This window comes from Mobula birostris, chromosome 6, assembly GCF_030028105.1.
Source record: "Mobula birostris isolate sMobBir1 chromosome 6, sMobBir1.hap1, whole genome shotgun sequence".
NCBI lineage: Eukaryota > Metazoa > Chordata > Chondrichthyes > Myliobatiformes > Myliobatidae > Mobula > Mobula birostris.
Window position 1 is genome coordinate 21,706,432 of NC_092375.1, and position 22,389 is coordinate 21,728,820.

Here is a 22,389-nt window from a genome sequence, read left to right on the forward strand (position 1 = left end):
TGCACTAACTACTCTGCGTAAAAAACTTATCGCTGACATCTCCTCTGTACCTACTTCCAAGCACCTTAAAACTGTGCCCTCTCATGATAGCCATTGCAGCCTGGGAAAAAGCCTCTGACTATCCACACAATCAATGCCTATCATCACCTTATACGCCTCTATCAGGTCACCTCTCATCCTCCGCCGCTCCAAGGAGAAAAGGCCAAGTACACTCAACCTATTCTCATCCAGGCAACACCCTGGTAAATCTCCTCTGCACCCTTTCTACAGTTTCCACATCCTTCCTGTAGTGAGGTAACCAGGACTGAGCACAGTACTCCAAGTGGGATCTGACCAGGGTCCTATATAGCTATGTCCAAAATGGAAATGCCACTGTAGACACTTCTATTTGATGTTAGAACTTGAGACACTTAGTTAGTCCAGAACACAGGGAATATCATTGTGCATTTAGCTAGTGAGGGAATTAACTTTCTCAGTGGCTTGCACTGGAATTGATCTCCTAATGGACAAACGAACACCCTCCAAAAAATTAAAATATCTGATTTAGCTCAGTACAATGGCAAAATTCGCATTAAAATTGATTTCCTCCAGTTTCCATTTCCCTTCTCCCAGTCAAACAATAACCTATTTTGGTTTGTTCCCTACAAGATAAAAGTCCTGAGCTGTTACTTACAATAACTATAACACTTGATTAAAATTGAAGAAACTGTAGGTGCTGGAAATCTGAAATTAAAGAAACAGAGATGATGGAACTCTGAGATTAGGCATCATCTGTGGAAAGAGAGTTAAACTTAATGCTTCACACCTGAGGGCCTTCAGCAGGTTACAAAAGAAGAATGTTTTTAGGTGTTTCCCTACCAGAAATGAGGAATACCTGAACAGGGCAAAATGTAGAAGTAAGGCCAAATTTCTCCAATGACCTAACAGAAGACTCAAGCTTCATTGAACCGACTGCCCCTGTTCTGCTTTTTGTGCCTGTGTTTGATACTGGGCTTCATGTTAGGGCAATTAACCAAAAGTTTGGTCAAAGAGATTAGATTCCTCTTGTGGTTTATTAGTGGAGTATTATAGCTCTCCCATATCTCAGAATATCAGGGACACGGGATCAATTTTTTTCAACAGTGGTATTAATTTACCTAAAGCATAGCTTTGCAAAGGTCATAAGGGATTATTGATTCTACCAACCTTTAACTAACACTTACACCTTAAATTGGTAGAAATGAATAAGCCACACAAGGTTATGAGGAACAAGGTAAAGTTGGAGAATAAGGGAGAGAGAGAAATTTAGGGGGGATATTCCTGCGGTATTCTTGGAAGCTGAAGACATATGAAGGGGCTATTAATATCAGTGATACACAAGAAGCCAGAATTACAAGGATAAGGATCTTGTGTAGCCGGAAGGGATTCATTTTATTAGGTGTTTAATTATTAGTTTAATACATTTGCTGCAACTTTGTGAGTCAAAGAGACTGTACCTGTGCTGTACTGTTCTATGTTCTGTGCTCTAGAGGAATGAGTACGTTCAAGAGGTTGTGGGTCTGGAGAGATTCCAGAAAGCGTGAGACATTGAAACAAATAATTTTAATACAGCTGTTCCCAATATATCTATAATCTTTGGTTCAGTCTGTCACCTCCGTGTGTGGAAGGAAGCAGACATTATTAGAAGTGTTATGTGTCAAAAGCAAAACACTGTGTGTGCTTAAAACTTGAAAATGCTGGAAATTCTCAGCAGGTAGAACAATGTCTGATGTTCTAGGTTCATTGTATTATGTGGCTGCTGTCCAAAATCATATTATTGAGAACATTCTGCCATCAGACTAACAGCTTTGCTCAGGATGGAATCAAATATTAGTTCTGATATCCTACCTGCCTTTATTGTGATGCACCAAACTTATGAATTATCACTTCAGTATTATCTATTGAGCCATACTCAAGAGGACCTGGAGACTGAAATAAAGGTTACTAGTGGAAAATACTTGACTGAACATATTTCCTTCATCTCCAACACACATGTGCACCACAGGACAGTCGCCGTGTCATAGTGGAGAGGCTTGTGAGCGCCGGAGATCCCAGGAGAGATGCCGTTTGGAGCTTAGCTCCTGCTAGGGTCATCCATGGCAGTAAGGTCAAGGGGAGGTTTCCAGTCAAAGGCGATTCAACCACGACCTCAACGGTGTACCTGGCAGAGGATGCTGATATATCACAGCAGCAGTGTGAGTGGGGGAGGCTTAGCAGTGAATGGCCCCCGGTCATCTTGCATTCCATGCTAATGGACCGCGACCCCGATCTGTTATACACCCTGTGGTGGCTGCCCATGCATCAGCCTCCCCACGTTAAACAAAATCACACATATGCATTCTCCATTAAGGGGATAACCCCTGAGGAGAACATTTAGAATTTAGAATTTATTTAAATATTACATCCATCCCACAACGTGAGGGAGTAAAAATCTTTGCATTATGACTCCGTTGCAATGTACAGACATGTGAATTCAAACATTTAGTAGCTTGTAGAAAGAAGCTGTCCTGTAGCCTCCCACTTTCAAATCTCTTACTAGCTCTTCTTTCAGTTAGTCCTGACGAAGGGTCTCGGCCCGAAACATCAACTGCACCTCTTCCTATAGATGCTGCCTGGCCTGCTGCGTTCACCAGCAACTTTTATGTGTGTTGCTTGAAATTCCAGCAGCTGCAGATTTCCTCGTGTTTCCGTAGCCTGTTGGTCCTGGTTTTAATGCTGCGGTACCGTTTGCCAGATGGAAACAGCTGAAACAGTTTATGGTTGAGGTGATTGGTGCCCCTATGATCTTCCAGGCCTTCTTTCTGCACCTGCTGCTATATATGTCCTCAATAGAGGGAAGACTGAAGTGATCACAATACTTACGTGCATGAACTAACAAAGAAGTGGCTCATAAAATTACTGTTACCATCGATTCCCTTTTAAAAATGTCAATGGCGCTTTCATTAAAAGATGTGTGTCATGACCCACCAGTAATAAATTATGGCGACATGTAGATACATCATCCTGTTACTGTGTTACGTAGCTGCTGAGTTCCTGATACTACTGGGAGAAAGAGACAAGTATCACATCTGTTCCAAGGGTAAAAATACTAGATGATAATCGTCGTGTGGCTGAGGCTCTCACTGCCAACCCAGTGACAAAACCTTGGAAGGACCTCAACCACTCCACTGCAGCATGTTTACATCAGGAAAGTGTATGCCTAACATTATAACACACAATGTAAGTGTTGCTTAAACTTTTCTCACAATGGACTGACCATACATGCACAGAACACAATGGATCCAATGCTGACTTCACTGCTACCCCTATTTACTTAACGTGATCATAGGGTTACCGAGGCAGTGCAATCACCTGACTCGAGTATGATGTTCTCCTGAGGGGCTGTTCCCTCAATGGAGAATGCCTGTGCGTGACTTGTTTAACACGACCAGCTAATGCACAGGCAGCCTTGCTAGATCGAGGCCAGGTTCCACTGGCATGGGATGCAAGACAACTGGACCCCTCACTGCCAATATGATGTGACATATCTTCCACCAGCTTCACCACTGAGGAACTGGTTGGATTGCTTTTTGTCTGGATCCCCCACCCCCCACCCCTCCGACCTTACCGCTATGGGTGACCCTACCAGGAACTAAGCTCCAGAAGACATCATTCTTGGGATCTCAGGAACTTCCAGGCTTCTCCACTATGATAAGGTGATGATCCTGGGCAAAGCATTGAGTTAAACAGCATGAAACCAGGAACTTCAGTCAATCCCATCTGTGCTGACCAAGGTGACTATCTGAAGTGGTTCCATTTGCCTGCATTTGTTCCTTATCCCACTAAACCTTTTCTATCCACAGACCTGTTCAAGAGTCTTTTAAAACTTTGTACATGTACCCTGGCAGCTCGTTTCATATACCCACCAAGCTGCATAGGGAAAGTTGCCCATCAGATTTTTTGTTCATTTTTTATCTCTCTCGCCTTAAATTTAGACCCAATGGCCACTTTATTATGTACCTTCTGTACCTAACGGCCACAAAGTGTATATTTGTGGTCTTCTGTTGCTGTAGCCCATCCACTTCAAGGTTCGACATGTTGTGCATTCAGAGATGTCCTTCTGCACACCACTGTTGTAACAAATAGTTATTTGAGTTACTGTCTCCTTCATGTCAGCTTGAACCAATCTGGCTATTCTCCTCTGACCTTTCAGCAGTTTCTGAGATGCTCAAACCACCCCATCTGGCACCAACAATCATTCCATGGTCTAAGTCACTTAGATCATATTTCTTCCCCCTATGGTGTTTGACCTGAACAACAACTGAACCTCTTGACCATGTCTGCATGCTTTTATGCATTGAGTCGTTACCACACGATTGGCAGATTAAATATTTGCATTAACTAGCAGATGTACAGGTGTACGTAATAAAATGGCCATTGAGCGTATGTCCTCTTGTTTTATACTCCCTTATACTTGGAAAAAGACAGTGACCATCCATATTGTCTACACCCCTTATGATGTTATAAACTCAGTGTCCTTTGCAGGAATAAAGTCCTAGCCTTTGCACCTCTTACCCTCTTACTTGCTGGGTAACAACCATCAAGCTCATGAAACTGTGCTTTAATAGTAAATATTCTAATAGTGCATGGCATATTTCCAAAACTGTTTATGAATCATTCACTGAATGAAATCTGAAAAAGTATCAACCTCACACTCTAATAAATATTTATGCTTTAACTCATTCAAGGAGGTGGTTAGGAGGAGCAGAAGGAACATCCAAAAGCATCTTGTGCATATTTAAATTTATGACACATTCTGACTTCCCCGTGGGTGGTAACATTCACAGAGTAAATATGCAGGAAACCATGTTAATGTTCGCATCAATAATTTCTGAGCTTTAATACAGTAAAATTCAGATATTCCACTATCCAAGTACTTGGAAATCCTGATGGCTTAGCTTTTGGATCACCAGGTGATTATTGCCATACTCCTTTCTGACTGGATGGGGCCCTAGTTCTTTCAATCTCTTTCAACTCTCTGGGCACTGGTTCACTTTCTGCCTTTAAGGTGAGCAGGACCCCATTTCCCTCTATCCCTCTAAATTTAACAGGTTCACAAGAAAAATTATTATAATACAGCGGTACATCCAAAAATAGAATTTAAAGTGTGTTGGGGTATTAATTAGGAGTATCATCTAATAGTCTAATAGCTTCTTCAAGGATTGTCACCTTGTCATGGTGGAGAGGCTTGAGAGTTCTTGAGATCCTCAGAGCGATGATGTCTGGAGCCTTGTTCCTGGTAGTGTCACCCTTGGCAGTGAGGCTAAGGAGGAGGCTCCAAACAAAGAACGATCCAACGAAGACCTCAAAGGTGAAGCTGGCAGAAGTTGACGACACATCACGATGGCAGTGAAAGCAGGGGGAGGCTGAGGCAGTGAAGGATCCCCAGTCATCTTGCATTCCTTGCGATTGACCCGGACCCTGATATTAGCCTCCCAGCATTAAACAAGATCTTGCACAGTTGTTCTCTGTTAAGGGGAAAATGTCTTGAGAGAATATCATGCTCAACAAGAGTGATCACATTACTAGCTTAGAGAATCTACTAATCCAGCACACCAAAGTCTTTACTGACACACACAAAATGCTGGAGGAAATCCACAGGCCAAGCAGCATCTACAGAAAAGAGTAAACAGTTGACATTTCGAGCCAAGACCCTTCATCAGGACAGAAAGTCTTTAGTGCGCTGGATTATTGGTGTTCAGAGATTCATATAGAGCAGATTCATAATTTTATATTAGTCACAAGAACCGTTGAATAAGGATATCCTTGTAAAATATCACCTCATTGTCAAGAACCTTGTGTGAGCTACATTCAATATTAACACATGAAAGCTCGAAAATTTATCGGATTGTGCATCATTGTCAGATACATCTGATCTTCAGTTTAATTAGATTTATGTTTTTTGTAAGGTTTTGAAAATATTACATTAGTAAAAATGTAGGGATGTCAAAAAGCTCATCCAAAATCAAATTCATAAAGCACTGCTAGGAGTTGTAGTGGTTTCTGGTGGTTGGCAACTCGAAGATGAGAATCTGTGGTTTAAAAAATTATAGCCAGGCTTTTCAGGACTGTAGTTAGGAACCACTTTTATGCACAGAAAGTGGTAGAAATTGGGAAATTTCTTCCATGAGATCCAATTGCCATAGGGTTTATTGTTAAATTTACATCTGACATTAACAGACTTTTTACAACAAAGTATAACGAGACTTTGGGAAAAGGTGTGAGATTAGCACAGGATCAGTCATGATCTCATGGCATGATAGAACAGGCTAGACAAGCTGAAAGGTGTTTTCCATGTATTTAACTTCAATTTGTAATTAACTAACACTTTTAAATAGCGAAAATTTGTCACGGAGCTTCATACAAAACAGAGGAGGTGACCAGTTCTTTCCTTGTCGATCTCACAGATAAACATGAGTTCATGAATGATTCAGACAACTGTAAAGATCAATGTTAGTAATTCCCAGGAAAGATAGTGTGAAATCTGTATTTAATATGTACATGGAATAATATATGCTTATTGGTGTCTTTCTATCTACACAGGTATGACATGTCAAGCTCGAAGTTCATATGTTACCAGTGAGATTCTGTGGGGTTATCGCTTCATGCCTGTCCTGTCACTGGAAGAGGGGTTCTACGAAGTTGATTATAACAACTTTCATGAAACTTATGAGACAAAGACTCCAGCCTGTAGTGCCAAAGAAATGGCGGAGATGATCAGCAAAGCAGAACTGCCCCTCACCTGGTCAATCTCCTCCAAACTTAATGAGGAGGAAGAGGAGGAAGAGAACGAGGAGTGGGGGCAAGCTGACAACAAGAGCCATGAGGAGCAAGCAGAGCAGAATGGGGAGGTTACAAATCTGGAGAACGAATCCAAAGTGTGAGGTGGATGGAGCTTCTTTGCCTTGAGGCAGATGGGAATATCACATTGTATGTGCTTAATGAATGGTATTCAGGTGTGAAGTTTCCACACTGATGAAATTAGATGCTTGAACAAAAAAAAAACTTGAGTTAGGAACTATGGAAAGCTGCAGAGATCAAGCTGAATAAATAGGACATGGCGTGGTTTACAATAGGATTTTTACTTTAGTAAGATAGACACAAAATCTGTGTTCAATATAGAGAGCTGCAAAAAGCATATCAGCCGCATTATAGAGCACATACACGTGTTCAGAAGCTAATTAGAAAACAGGGCATGAAGATCCTTTTTGGTGTCTCGTGCTCAATGCATGTAAACTTGTTAGGGCGATGCAGTTACATTGATTGCAATGGACAGAACGTGTTGAGACAACTATAGCCAGCCACAAATATTCTCACATGCATTCAGCATCAGTGACCAAAAGCAGATTTCTCCTCACTCGCACTTTTGTGCAGGTATTGCAGACGATCGGTCAGCTTTTGAAAAGAATCCCAGCTTTCCGAGTCTTAAGCACCTATTTCTAAACTTCTGCTGTAGAGGTGAATGTAGACTAATGATTCCTTTCTAAGTTATTAAAATTAATTAAATGGACAAACTTTTCAGTAATTCACATTACTGGATTCAAACAAGATCTCAGCAAGGATGCTGGGAAATGAAAAGGTGTTGTGCGTTGAAATGAGCTCCTCTGTCACAAGAGTTATTATTGAATGTTATTTACAAGTTGTTTTCCTCTTTAAAACATGTTACTCTTCATAATTCCAATGTGACTTTCTTTGAAAAGAGGCCTCCATTCAAAGAATATTGCATTAATCAGCAGCTTTTAACTTTAACATCAGTTTGCATTGCCATAGTACTCACAAATTGTACGGGATTGTCCATATTTCCCATCAAGTCCTCCCTGTAATGGAAGAATCATTGTCCCAGGGCCTGCCTTGGGGATCAGTCAGTTGTGTAGATAACACACAGCAGTGAGGTGTGTGACAGAATGTAAAATGAACACCAGAAACGAGAAGCAATGTTCAGAGTAAACCAACCTTGTGCATCACAAGAAACCCTTTATTCGTACTGGTGAGCTGGCTGCAGGATTTTTTTTTACTTAGCCTGTCCTTGTCAGATGGACAGAGATCGCCTGTGTATTTCTAGTATTTTATTTGTTTTTCTTCTGGATTTCAAAACTGAAGAGTATTCTTCTAGGCAGTTCATGGATAATGATGTACATATACAACACACGTTGGTGTGAAATTTTTGAAACCGTAGATAATTTGTACAGAAATCGAGCACTTTAAACTGTATTGAATCAGTGCTGAATCAAGCCATTCAGCCCAACAATCCATGCTGGTTTTCATGCTCCAGTCAAATCTCCACTTTCCCTTATCTAATTCGATCAGCAATCTTACTCCTTTCAGGCAGGGCAATCCCATCATCCCTAGTTCCAATCAAACGCTGTGCAAACTCCAGGTATATCGTACTTCAGATACAGAAACCAGCCATGCACACAGAACTCCAAGTGAGTTCTTTCCAAAGCCCTGTGTCTTTTCATTGCAACTTCCTTACCTTCGTATGCCTGAATTGGTCTTTCTGAATAGTTGCTGTACCTGCATTACGAAAAGCAACGCATCAAGCTCCTTTTAAAAGTTACAAGTTTCCTATTCTTCCAACTTGTGGATAACCTCACAATTTCTCTCCCTTTTTTCCTACATTTCACAATGGCAATCACCTTGCTTGATCTGCCTTTTCTCTTTCCAGCACACTTTCCTCCTGGTCTTAGATCACTAAATTTCTAATTGTCTTTTCAAGTAATCCATTAAGGCAAATCATAAAATAACCAAGGGTGTGGAACTGATCTCTGTGATGCCCCACTAGGTAACAGAGAGCCAATCTGAAACAGAAATATTTAGTCCTACTCTGTTTTATGTTCTTTAACCAAACCTTTATCCATGCTGATGTGTGACTCCATTCCTCGAGACCTTATTTTATAGACCTACTGTGTAATACGCTGCAGTTGGACAAAACCTTGGTAAGACCACAGTTGGAGTATTGTGTACAGTTTGCTTGCTCTGTTATAGGAAGATTACCATTAATCTAGAAAGAGAGCAAATAATATTTAAGAGTATTTGGCAGGATTCGAGGACCTGAATCACTGGGAGAGGTTGGGCAGGCTAGGACTCTCTTCTATGTAGGTGACTAAGGGGTAACCTTATAGAAGTGTATAAAATCATGAGGGGCATAGATAAGGTGAATGCAGTCTTTTTCCTGGGGAAATGGAATCAATGTCAAAGGGACAAAAGTTTAAGGTGAGAGGACGAAATATTTAAAAGCTACCTGAAGGACAACTTCTTCATGCAGTGGCTGGTGCTGATATAGAATGAGCTATTAGATAAAGTGATTTGGACAGGTATAATAACAACAATTTAAAGACATTTGGACAGATACATAGATAAGAAAGGTTTAAAGAAATATGGGTCAAACACAGACAGATGGGGGTCTTGGACAGCATTGATGAATTAGGCCATGCTCTATTACTCTATGACTATAAATATCTTCTTTTTAAACACAGATATACTACTTCCACTAATTCCGTCTTATTATCCTTCCACTCAAATTTTCAGTTCTATATTGTCAAACACAATTTTCCCTTCATAAAACCAAATTGACTCTGCTTAACTTTATTATAATCTCCAAGTACCCTATTATTTCATATTTAATATTATTATTTCTAATTTCATCTGTCATATCACATTACCCAGTAAATGGAAAATATTGAGGCAAAGTTGTTTAATATTTTGATCTCTTTTGGTATCATTGCCTGTGGTTTATCTTGTCCATTTCCAAAGGGCCAATTCCTACCCCAATTGCCCAGGGTGCATGCAAAAGCCATTATTTTTAACAAGCATTGCCTCCTAAGTTGCCATTTCCGGTGTTTTAATAAAAATTATTCACCCTTTTCACACTCCCCAGCAATTAATTCTTTATCATCAAACTTCTTGCATATGGTTGAGAAAATCCTGTAAACCTCATTCCCAATTTGTTTACTCTTTTGGTCTGATACAATTAGAGTAGCTAAATTATTGTCAATTGCTATTCCATATTTCTTGCTCACTCCCCTAATTTCTTTGCATATTTCTTTCACCATTCCCCTTCTATTATCCTACCTATATTACAGTTAATCCTTTATTACCTATTACCTGTTTTCAAGTAATTCTATTCCAGCCTTGCTGACTGCGGGCCATACATCATCTTTACCACTCATAATTACTCCATCTCCCCTTCTCTTCCCACTCTGTGATTACTAAATATGTTATATCCTGGAACACTTAACTCTGTCTCAGTTTTTCTTGTCGTGTATTATTGCCTCTGTTCCTGTTTTATTTCAATGAGTTCATCGCTGCATGGGCAATTTAACTCTCTGCTATTAGCCATTGTTCCCACATTATTTTTAACCACTGTTTCACACTGTTGTTCTATAATTATATCTGCCCTGGCTATTAATGTCCTCCCTTTAGTCTATAAATTTATTTGTTTATACAACCTGTCCGAAAGAGCTGAGGAGGAATTTATTTAGCCAGAGGGTGGTGAATGTGTGTAATTCTCCGCAGCAGACACTATGGAGGCCAAGTCATATGGGTATATTTAAAGCAGATGTTGCTAAGTTTTGATCAGTCAGGGTGTCAAAGCTTACAGGGAGAATGAGGCTAAGAGAGATAATAAATCAGCCATGATGGAAGGCAGAACAGACTCAATGGGCCAAGTGGCCTGACTCTTCTCCTGTGTCTAATGCTGCTTTTCCCCTCTTAGTTCATTTATACATATAGGAGCATCAGTCTTTTTTTTTAATATGTTGTGACATCAGCTTACAGGAGGGAAAGGGTTGTGTTATGGAAATTTAGGGCAGGAAGTTAGTATGTGTGATCTGCTCCAATTACATTGAAGGACAGGCCTGGAAATGCACCAGTGCCCACAGGGACACGTTTAGGCATCACTACATGTGCATTGACAGCCATTTGGCTGTGTGCCTCCCTTCATAAAATTTCAGTAGCATCTGAAACCCAAAGTGCCAGGTGCCACTGACCGTCCCGGACAGATTTTCCTCACTTGCTGAAGACTTGCATGTGTAGTAATGCATTCACTCAAGTCAAGCATGATGTTCTCCTAAGGCAGGGGTCCCCAACCTAGGATCCATGGACCCCTTGCTCAATGTTTTTGGTCCATGGCATAAAGAAAGGTTGGGAAGCACCCCCCCCCCAACCCCGTCCTAAAGGGGTTGTCTATTGATGGCTCCTCTGGTGGCTATAGAAGTCAATCCAACACCACATATTCTTGTGCAGTGTAGGCCAGACCTCACAATCCTGCCCCCTTAGCCACTTGCTGATTGCCACAGGATTTAATCCAGGGTGTTAGAGTGGATCCCCTTAATGAAGAATGCCTGCCTGTGACTTTGTTTAATGGGGAGACTGATGCGCGGGCAACAACCATTGGGTTCTGGTTCCAGTGGAAAGGAATGCAAGACAACCAGGGACACTTCACTGCGGCAGCCTTCCTCCACCTTCGGAGCTGCTAAGACGTGTCATCATCCTTCGCCAGCTCAGCCGCTGAGGTCTTGGTTGGACCGCTTTTTGTCTGCGCCTCCCCTTTGACCTTACCGCCACGGGTGATCCTACCAGGAGCTAAGTGCCAGACAGCATGGCTTTCCAGACCTCAGGAACTCATGAACCCCTCCACCACCACAAGGTGATGATCCTCGAAGGATTGCACAGCACGTGCAAACAGGGAGCCGAGTGCACCTGGTGTTGATGGGTCAAGTCAAGTCGTCAGACCATTGATAGGGGTTTTGGCCCAGAACGTTGGGGAGAAGTTGTTTGTGCCGAGGGGACGGGACTGGGGGCAGGATATCTGAGGCTGGGAAGGGGTACATAGGGGATGTTAGGGAGAGGTGAGAGGGGTTGGCTGAGTATCGAGGTGATAGGTCGGGGCTTCAGAAGACTGTAAAGCAGCTGGGGCGGTGAAACCTGAAGAGCCCAGGAAAGTAAATTAATGAGAGGGGGCCCAACTATCTTGGTCCCATTGGACAATATTATTAAAAACCTTGCTGACATGGGACTGTCCAACAACACCCATGCCTCAGAACCACATTCCGACAACACACAGGATGAAAGGCTTTTGGGTGTTCTTCCGATCCAGAACACATCATTGGCACAAGTGCGATTCACAACCATATGAGCATGCTCAAACACCCAGAGTCGAGTGTTTCGATTGGGAAAATATATGACGGCGTTCCACTCCAAACAGATTTATTTTTCATCTGGACAGGACTGGAAAAAAACACACTCCACTTTGAGATTTCTGGGTCACGGTGTTGCTTTGTCTTTTTTCATGCTCTGATCTTAAAGATATTTGAGATTTACCCAGTGAACTCAGAGCTTGCCATGTTTGCCTAACCTTCGGGACAGGTAGTTTGGTTTGCTGGTCGGTTAATATTTTGCAAACTATAGTTTGGACTCCAGTGATTCAATGTAAATGTGATAATATCAAATTATTGTAGTTTAAGGTTTTCAACATTATCCAAGTAAGTCTCACGCTGTACTTGCAGCTTGCTCTTCCTCTCCTGCTCCTGCTATCTGCTTCTCATACCCCATCACTCTGTCCATTACACAACTTATAAAAATGCAATAGTGTAAGAGCATGGGGATTAGAGCAGGAAAGTCACGGCAGAAGGTCAGTTGTAAATTCACCACATGATGGGACAGACGTGAGGTCACGCAAGAGCCACTCAAGCCTCACCTTCTTATATAGAGAGAAGCCGCATGTAACTTTATGACTATTGCAAAAAGTTTGAGATTCTTTTCAAGTTTCAAAGAATACCATTTCTACTGACACAAGGAAGGAAAATAGCAATCATTCTTTCTATAACTGTTTAAATTGCATTCAATATTCTCAGCAACTATAGGAACAATCCATTGAAAACAGGGATATTTCATATTTAGTTGATTTAACGTTTTATTATCTGGTGCAGGGGTTCCCCACCTTTTCATGCCATTAAGCAAGGGGTTCGTGGATTCCATGTTGGGAACCCCTGACTCCAGTGATACTCAGGACATCATAAAGCATTTTCCAGTTGGTGCATTTCTTTTCCATTGCAGTTATTGTAACACATGATACATGATGGCCAGTTTGCCTGCAGGAAGCTCCAAGTGTCAATGAGAACAAATGTTACTTCAACGATGTTGATTGAAGGGTGGGCCTGTCCATGGTGTACTACTGCAACTATAAAAGGAACTGCCACCAAAGTGAAGATAAATGGCAGAGATGACAGGGAATTAATTTAAAAATATTCTGAATTTACACCACCATCGCCATCATGGATCTTGTATTAACCCTTTGGGCACTGAGCTTCTTTAGTGCTTATTTTTGATTCTGCATAACACCTAGAAATATGATTTTTCTGTACAATTTTTAAGCTGAATGGTTTTAAGTGATATTAAAGAAATGCACGGCAGCACATCAGATCGTCTTTTCTTTCTTATGATTTTTTTAAAAATAAAGTGACAACCTAACACTACACTCTTCAATTAATTAAAAGTTACACAACCTCTGGAAATTATTAAGAAACAACAGAGACAAAAGTGACTGCAGACGCTGCAATGTGGAGCACAAAACCATCTGCTGGGAGAACTCATCGAGTCAGGCAGAATCTGTAAGTAGGAAATAGAGAGTCAATTTCCAGAGATGTTTCTCCTTCCTATGGACCAGAGATGAAGGGTCTTGACCCAAAACACTGACTGCCCATCTCCCTTGACAGATGCTGCTGACCACTGAGTTCCTCCAGCAATTTATTCTTTGATGAAGAATAGGAGTTAAAATTAACACCATTGCACTTTGGGAATTGTTTTTCAGAGGCTTTGATAGTAAAGTGGAATTTTGGAGTTCTACCATTCTTCTGCCTTAATTCTAATAGGAGGTTGTCTGACTCTTCAAGGAAATGATATAAATCGGGGGTTCCCAACCTGGAGTTCACAGACCCTTTGGTTAACGGTAGAATCCATGGCATTAGAAAAGGTTTGGGAACCCTTGTTATAAAATGATTAATTAGGATGTTTCTCCAGCCATTTCCTTCAGTGTCACAATGAAAGAATCAGAGATATCTTGCAGGAGTTTTATATCATGATAAATAAAAATACATGCACATTGTAATAAAAATGTGGAAGCAATTCATTCTGAAGATATGTAAATATATTAGGTATGTATTTTTTATGCTGATGTCCATTTCAAGAGGGAGTTTAGAACCCAATGTTGTTGCGTTATTAATGTCATGCACCAAGAGGAAGCCTGATGAAGATTAGATGAAATCGCTCCTGGCTAGCCGCTTTCACCTTCCTTTACAGAATGCTTTGAAAGGGGAAACAGTATTTCCTGTATAAAACTTTCCCTGTTCTTCTTCAAAAAAAAAGGAATGTGTTGCAAATACAACAGAGGTATTTATGGGACTTTAGATAGGCACGTGAATGTGCGAAGAATCAGGGATATAGACTTGTGTGGGCAGAAAAGATTCGTTCAGTTAGGCATTTAATTACGAGTTTAATAAATTCACCACAACATTGTGGACTGAAGGGCCTGTACTGTCCTGAGCTGAACCTTTCTATGTTCTAAAAAGGATGCACACTAACAACCAGAATTTGCAGGGTTTTTTTTTTATTTACTCTATTTTATTTTATGGAGATATAGTGTACAATAGGCCCTTCCGGCATTTCGAGCCACGTTGCCCAGCAGTCCCCCAATTTAATCCTAGCCTAACCACGGAACAATTTACAATAACTAATTAACCTACCGACCAGTACAGCTATGGACTGTGGGAGGAAACCGGAGCACCCAGGGGAAACCCACACGGCCACGGGGAGAACGTAGAATCAGCAACGGGAATTGAACCCGTGTCGTCAGCACTGTAAAGCATTGTGCTAACCAATATACTACCATGCCACCAATAAGTAAACATAGCTATTTCCACTGTTTCTCAAAATTACCCTCCTGAATTCTGTTAAATTGACACAGAAACCTTGTTCAACAGATTTCTCCAAGACCAACAGCAGGAGCATAATTGAGTAGGAGATGCCCTTATTAGATCAGTAGTTAGATGGAACCAGTTACATCACAACATCCTCATGGATGACAGTTTAATACTTGTTAAATTCTTGCTCTTTGGCTGGCTACAGAACTTTGGGTGACAGTGTTGAAGGCTGCCTACAATATCAAAGCATATTCACTGAGAGGCGACAAGTGTCTTTCCACTGTGCGACATCTCTCACCGGGGACTACATCAATGTGTACCGAAGATCACAGAGCACAGCACGACTGCGGCTGTGACCTTTCTGCTGTGACCAAGGATTAAAGGAAAGATTGGGCAGGGAGACCGGGAGTGATTAAGTCCCAGAATAGATGCATGAAAGGTTGAAATGGAGCCATTGTTAGGAGGATTGACAGTAGTATCTTAAAGGAGTGGCCTGATCTGGAATTCTTTAAAGTGAAGAGAACAACCCTGCGATATAAAGAGCCAGCTTCCAGCAAATGTCTCATCTTGTTAGTTCTCTTCAGCAAATTATCAAGTTTACTGTCATTCAACTATTTACATGTGTACAGCTAAAAGAAACATTGTTCCTCTGGGGCCAAGATGCAAAACGCAGTGCTATAACACCATACGATATGGGAGCAAAATTAGACCATTTGGCCCATCAAGTCTGCCCTGCCATCTCATCATGGCCGATTTCTTTTCCCTCTCAGCCCCAATACTCTCCAAGTATCCCTTCATGACCTGGATAATCAAGAATCTAACAACCTCTGCCTTAAAAATATACCCAATGACTTGGCCTCCACAGCTGCCTGTGGCAAAGAATTCCACGGTTCACCACTCTCTGGCTAAAGAAATTCCTCTCCATCTCCATTCTAAAAGGACCCAGCCTCTATTCTGATGCTGGATCCTCTGGTCTTAGACTCACCCACCATAGGAAACAATTGTATAGACACACACAGCACATACGTGAGTCCTAACGAAGATTCTCAGCCGAAAACGTCAACTGTGTTTTTTTTTCCTTTCCATAGATGCTGCCTGACCTGCTGAGGTCCTCTGGTACTTTGTACATGTTAGTCTGGAAGCTATTCATAAGTTGAGCATCTGAATGTCAGGCATTTCCTCGTAAACATCTGAGCTGATACTCCTGCTGAAAGAAAAGTGGGGGACTACCTCAGGTGATAGCATCTCTAATTTGAAGAGTGCACCCTTCTTCCTCAACGCGGATCTTGGCAAAGTGTAGGTTTCCAAGAACACAGGACAGGAGCATTTGCCTATCTACCACAAACAGCCCTGTGGCATTATTACCATTCCACTGGCAATTTTTTTTGCAACTCAATTGACTGAGTAGTTTCTTTCAGTATAACTGCTGGCAATTCACTGTTTATGTTTAATCTCATTTTCAAAACTACCACTCTATTTTTAAAGATCCTATCCACTTTTAGTACCCTCTTACCACCACCTAATTTATATCATTGAATATATCAGCACTCACTCTTCCATGACTCCTTTTTCAATCTGATTTATAACACTGAGACTACATTAATTCCAACACATCAAAGACATGGTAGTTATTTGTAACTATATACATTATCCATTTTCATCCTGCTTGGCCTCTGCAAACGTTGTCCATCATTACTGTTATTCTTCATCATCTCATCTCCCTGGCATTGCCTCTCATCTCTCCACCCCTACCTGTCTCAACGTCATGTGGAGTGTCGGAGAATGAGGGAAGATTTGATAGAGCCACATCATCAGAGGTATAGATAGGGTAAATGCAAGCAAGCTTTTTCCTCTGAGATTGGGTGAGATTAGAACGGGAGGTCACAGGCTAAGGGTGAAAAGTGAAAGATTCAATGGGGGAACCTGAGGGGAACTTCACTCAGAGGGTGGTTCCGAGTCTGATTCAATGCCCATCACTGAAAATGACGTGACATCCCAGAGGATGCTGAGAGTGTGGAACAAGCTGCCAGCAGAAATGGTGAATTTGGATTCAGATGCAGCATTTAACCGAAGTTTGGATACGTACTAGGTGGGAAGGGTATGGAGAGGACTAAGATGCTGCTGCAGGTTGATGGGACGAGGCAGAACCAGTCTGACATGGACTAGATGACACATGTTGAAGTAGCTTCTCTTTTTGCTTGCTTTCACCTCAACTAGCTCCCATATGTCTTCAGCATGATATCATGAGTAATCGCTGGTTCGATGAGGGTGGCTCAGTGACACAGTTGGTAGTGCCACTGCCACACAGCTTCATTGATCTGGGTTCAATCCTGGCATTCACAAGGGGACACTCAGTCCTCGTTTATTGTGATTTAGAAATGCATGCATTAAAAATGATACAATGTTCCTCCAGTATGATATCACAGAAATGCAAGACAGACCAAGACTAAAACTGACAAAAACCACATAATTATAATATATGGATACAACAGTGCAAAGCAATACCGTAACTTGATGAAGAACAGACCATGGGCACGGTAAAAAAAAAGTCTCAAAGTCCCGATAGCCCCAACATCTCACGCAGACGGTAGAAGGGAGAAACTCTCCCTGCCATGAGCTTCCAGCTCCGCAAACTTGCCAATGCAGCATCCTGGAAGCACCCGACCACAGTCCGACTCTGAGTCCGTCCGAAAACTTCGAGCCTCCGATCAGCCCTCCGACACCGAGCACCGACTCTGCCAAGCGCTTCGATCCCAGCCCTGGCCAATAAGCAACAAGCAAAGCCAAGGATTCGGGGCCTTCCCCTCCGGAGATTTTGGATCACACAGTAGCAGCGGCAGCAAAACAGGCATTTCAGAAGTTTCACCAGATGTTTCTCCGTGCTCTCACGTCTGCCTCCATCAAATCAGAATTGTGCACGGATCCTACTTGACAGATAACAGACATCATCACTGGAGAGGCCGCGCACGCCGCGTCGCGCCGCCATCTTCTCCTCCTCCTCCTGGGATGCTGCTGCCCCGGTGGAGTTTGCACGTTCTCTCTGACTATAATGTTTTCTCTGGGTGTTCCAGTCCCCCCACCCCCCACGTCGCAAAGACATGCAGGTTGGTGGACTAATTGGCCCGAGCAGAATCAGAATCAGGTTTATTATCACTGAGATTTGTTGTAGCATAGGTAAGGAGTGAAATCTGGGGGGGGGGGGCAGTTGACAGGAAGGTGGGGAGAAAAAAGGGATGAACTTAAATACATCTCTGGCTGGGCTGAAGGACCTGGTTCTGTACTGTATGAAACTAATTCATTATGAATCTAATAACACATTTACTTTCCATCCCCACCTTGACAAACAATATAAAACGTTTTGCTCCTTTGAACCACCAAGGACACTGGAATGCTCCTTTACAATGACTGACACACACAAATTAGTAATGACATTTCAGAGTTCAGCTCCCTGAGAACAAAAATCCACACAGATTTAGATCTAATTTGGAAGATAATTTGATTTAAAAAAAATCTTTCATCTCAATAAAATCAGCTACCAAACCTCATGCCATTAAACCTGGAACATGTATTTAATAAGCTACTACAGATTTCTTATGAGCTGGATTTAATTTACATACATATAAATAGATTTTTCTATAGATTTCAAACTGGAGGTTTATTTATGAAGCTGCGAAGGGCATAATAATGATTTCAGTAATTGGGCCAATTGACATAATTGTGCCTAAGTAGAGAAAAAGTCCCAGGGTAGAACAATGGCTTTGGTAAATTTGTGTTAAGGATGCTTGCTTTCATTTTTGGTGTAATGCCATGCATCGGTAATCCAAAGAGGTGACAAATTACAAATCTAGAAAATTAGCAGCAGAGTATGCTGGAGGAATTCAGTGGGTCAGGCAGCATCTGTGGAGGGCAGTGGACATTCAGGGTTTTAGGTTGAGACACTTTACCAGCACTGTCTTCCATAGATGCTGTCTGACCCACTGTGTTCTTCCAGCAGCTTGCTCCAGATCCCAGCATACGGAATCTCTGGTGCCCTCATTTTACCTCTCCACTTGAAGGCTTTTCTAGGTATGCCGACTTCTTCTCCAGTCCAGATGAAGGGTCTCAACTTGAAATATCAAATATCCCTCCACAGATGCTGCCTGACCCATCAAGTTCCTCCAGCACTTTGTGCATTGCTCCTGCTTGCAGCATCTGCCACCTTTTGTGTCTCCAGAAAATTAGCAAATTTGGCCAAAACGTCAAACAAAACCTTTCAAAAAGTATCTGATAAATGAACCCCCGCCCCCAAGATGTAAACAAAAAGACAGAAATGGGCTCTGTATCAAGTAGCATTTTTTTACTTTTATGGGGGAGGCCTTTTATCTAAGTCAGATTACACAAAGGAAACACTTTTGCTTTGAGTGAATTGTGGCAGTGGTCACTTCCAGGTCAAATTGTGCCCTTCAGGAAATTCACCTGCCCATAATATTCCTTTCTAGGACTGACCAATTTCTGGCATCAGTCATGCATCCAGTAATGCCACAAATCACACAGCAAACTTTTTTTTGTTTCTGGCTGAAAATGGGAGCTATTGGCGCCAACTGATAAACTCGATGCCCACTCACAGAGGAGGGCTACGCTATTCCACAAACAGAAATAAGATGGAAGGTGAAAGGCCTGCACTGTTACATCAATTTCTTACGCACAGCATCGCCGGCCTGTCAGCATTATGGAAGGTAAATCAGTTGTACCCCACCACCTTGCCGGTCACAAAATCTCTGAGCAAATCAATTCCAAGTCGCATGCTATAATCACTGCCACTTCATCGCCCCTCACAATTGGACTGGGACCATTTGTAACACAGGGTTACATTACATCATACCATTACGTCGAGTTTCGCCTAACACATGGAAAAGTATTCCCTTCCTCCTTGCCCCCTAATGCTTCTTTATTTCCACAAGCTTTTTTTTCAGCAATGCTGTGACGGCCAGGCAGAGAATTTTTTTAACTTCCTACTTGCTTCTCAGCAGTCAGCCTAGAAAAGAAACAACTGTAGCAAACTATATATTCAGCTCTCGGTGGGAACGTTTTAATACATGCTTCACTGTACAGGACACCAGTGCATAACCTTAACATTATTTCATCCAATTTTCTATTGTTTCATAGATCCAAACAGTATTAGCATTTTATGGTTTATTCCCATACCTAATAAATTGACCACTGATTGTATGTCTGTAGTGTTCTGCTGCTGTAGCCCATCCACTTCAAGGTTCAATGTGTTGTACATTTAAAGGTGGTCTTCTGCACACCACTGTTGCAACGCGTGATCATCTGAGTTACTGTCATCTTGAAACAGTTTAACTACTCTCCTCCGACCACTCTGATTAACAAGGCATTTTCGCCCACAGGTCTGCTCTCTGGATTCGTTTTTCGTGTTTTCACACCATTCTATGTAAACTAAGCGGACAAGACCAATGGAAGGTCCAACGGTCAAGAAGGCGGTCTCTGCAAGCGTCGTGGAACGTGTAGAGCAGGACAAGACACAGAAGACGTCTTGGTCATCCACTGCGCCTAGTCCCATCTCCAGCTGTCTCAACTCTGTCTTGCCACTGGATCCAGATGGGAATTGGGAAGAGAGAGTGAGGCTAACGCTGCACAACTCTCCCTCACTTAAATCCAAGTCACGCGCTAGTCTCGACACCATCAATAATGGTGTCAAGGTCCTCATCGACGTACGATGGACGAACAACATGTAAACTATAGAAACCACAGGAGAGGAGCTGTTTCTGAGATCCTCAAAACACCCCGTCTGGCACCAACGATCAATCCACTGTCAAAGTCACCTAGATCGCATTTCTTCCCCATTGTGATATTTGGTCTGAACAGCAGCTGAACCTCTTGACCATGTCTGCATGTCTCCATGTCTCTGTAAGCTGAGTTGTTGCTACACGATTGGCTGATTAGACACTTGCATTAATGAGGTGTACAGGTGTACCTAATAAATTGGCCCCTGAGTGTAGATAATTCGAAAGAGTATGCGATCTAGGCAATCATGAGTAGGTATTGGAGGTGAAGTGCAGAAGCTGAAGGGCTAACATTAGTGGTGCTTTACAAGGAACACAGAGCATTATATCCAAAAAGTTTCCAACTTGTCCTTATAATCATATTTAACCACTTCTCTGTTTTGATAATTGAAAAAGTCAATAGAAAAAAAGAGGAAAAATAAAACAAGGTTTGGATAAACTTATATTCCCTACCCAAAAGTCCAAAGTGACCTTTTGTCCACATCCAATTACCTAAACTAGCCTCTTCTGAGCATATAACATTCTTCTACCTACACACGTGCTCTCTTCCCCAGCCCTCCAAAGTGATGGCAGCAATTCTCCATCCCACCAATCCTCATCCCTTCTTCTTTCAAAGCATGCTGCCAGCCCTCCACATCTTCAGCTCCTGAAGTATTTACCAGGGTGCTATCTGGATTAGGTGGCACATTTTATGAAGATAGGATGAGTGAGCAAGGGCTCTTCTTGTTGGAGTCAAGGAGGATGAGACGTGACTAGATAGAGGTGTACATGAAAAAAGGCATAGATGGTCGAAAGCCAAGGACTTTTTCTCAGGGTGAAATAGCTAATACAAGGGGACATCTTTTTAAGATGATGAGTGGAAAACATAGGGGTGGAGTTTGAGAGGTGAGATTTTTCCTATATACACAAAGTGGTGGGTGCTTGGAACACTCTGCAAGGATGGCAGATACATTAGGGACATTTAAGGAACTCTCAGGTAGACACATGGATGATTAAAAAATGGAGGACTATGCAGAAGGGAATGGTTAGATTGGTTTCAGAGTAGATTAAAAGGTTGGTACAACTTTATGAGCTGAAGGAAGGTGAGAAAAGACAATTTCCCATTTAATCAGCAAAATTTGGCGAACTGACCAGGCTCACAAAGTGATAATTAACTGGACCATATACCTGACAAATAAAAATGTGAAGTAGAATTGAAAACACTATTGTTTCTCCAAAAAGAAAGTCTTTTTTGTTACCTCTGAGCATTTCCAATGAGGACATTTGGCTGCTAATACTAAACAAAAGACGGGCTGAATCAATGAGTCTGATCCTCCCTGCCCTGGTAAATTAGAGTGAAATCAGTCATGGCCGTATGGTGACTGTAAACGTCCAGCACCAACTAAACTGTCACAGTAGTATCCTGGGAGAAGAGGAAAAAGCTAGGAAAGGTTGTCTCAGCCAACCATGACAAAAATTTAGGTTCTCCAAAGTGAAAATAGGATAGTTGGAGAAAACAGAAAAGATCCCCCCTCCCCCCAAGAGAGCTGAGTGACAATTGCAATATTCTGACTGATTGGTGCAGCTATAAGGAATGCAAATTTCAATTTCTGAGCAATTATGTACCAGGCTGAAAGGAAAGTGAAGCTGAA

General features: G+C 41.9%; 1 protein-coding gene across 1 annotated transcript in view; it reads left to right on the top strand.

Annotated features, from left to right (window-relative positions):
* kcnj6 (potassium inwardly rectifying channel subfamily J member 6) overlaps positions 1 to 7,847 on the top strand; it is a 192,485-nt gene extending 184,638 nt beyond the window's left edge. The window contains exon 3 of the mRNA XM_072260012.1: positions 6,601 to 7,847. Within this exon, the coding sequence (XP_072116113.1) occupies positions 6,601 to 6,941 (341 nt within the window). The 3' untranslated portion in view covers positions 6,942 to 7,847. The remainder of the gene's footprint in view (positions 1 to 6,600) is intronic.
* Positions 7,848 to 22,389: the final 14,542 nt, after the last annotated feature.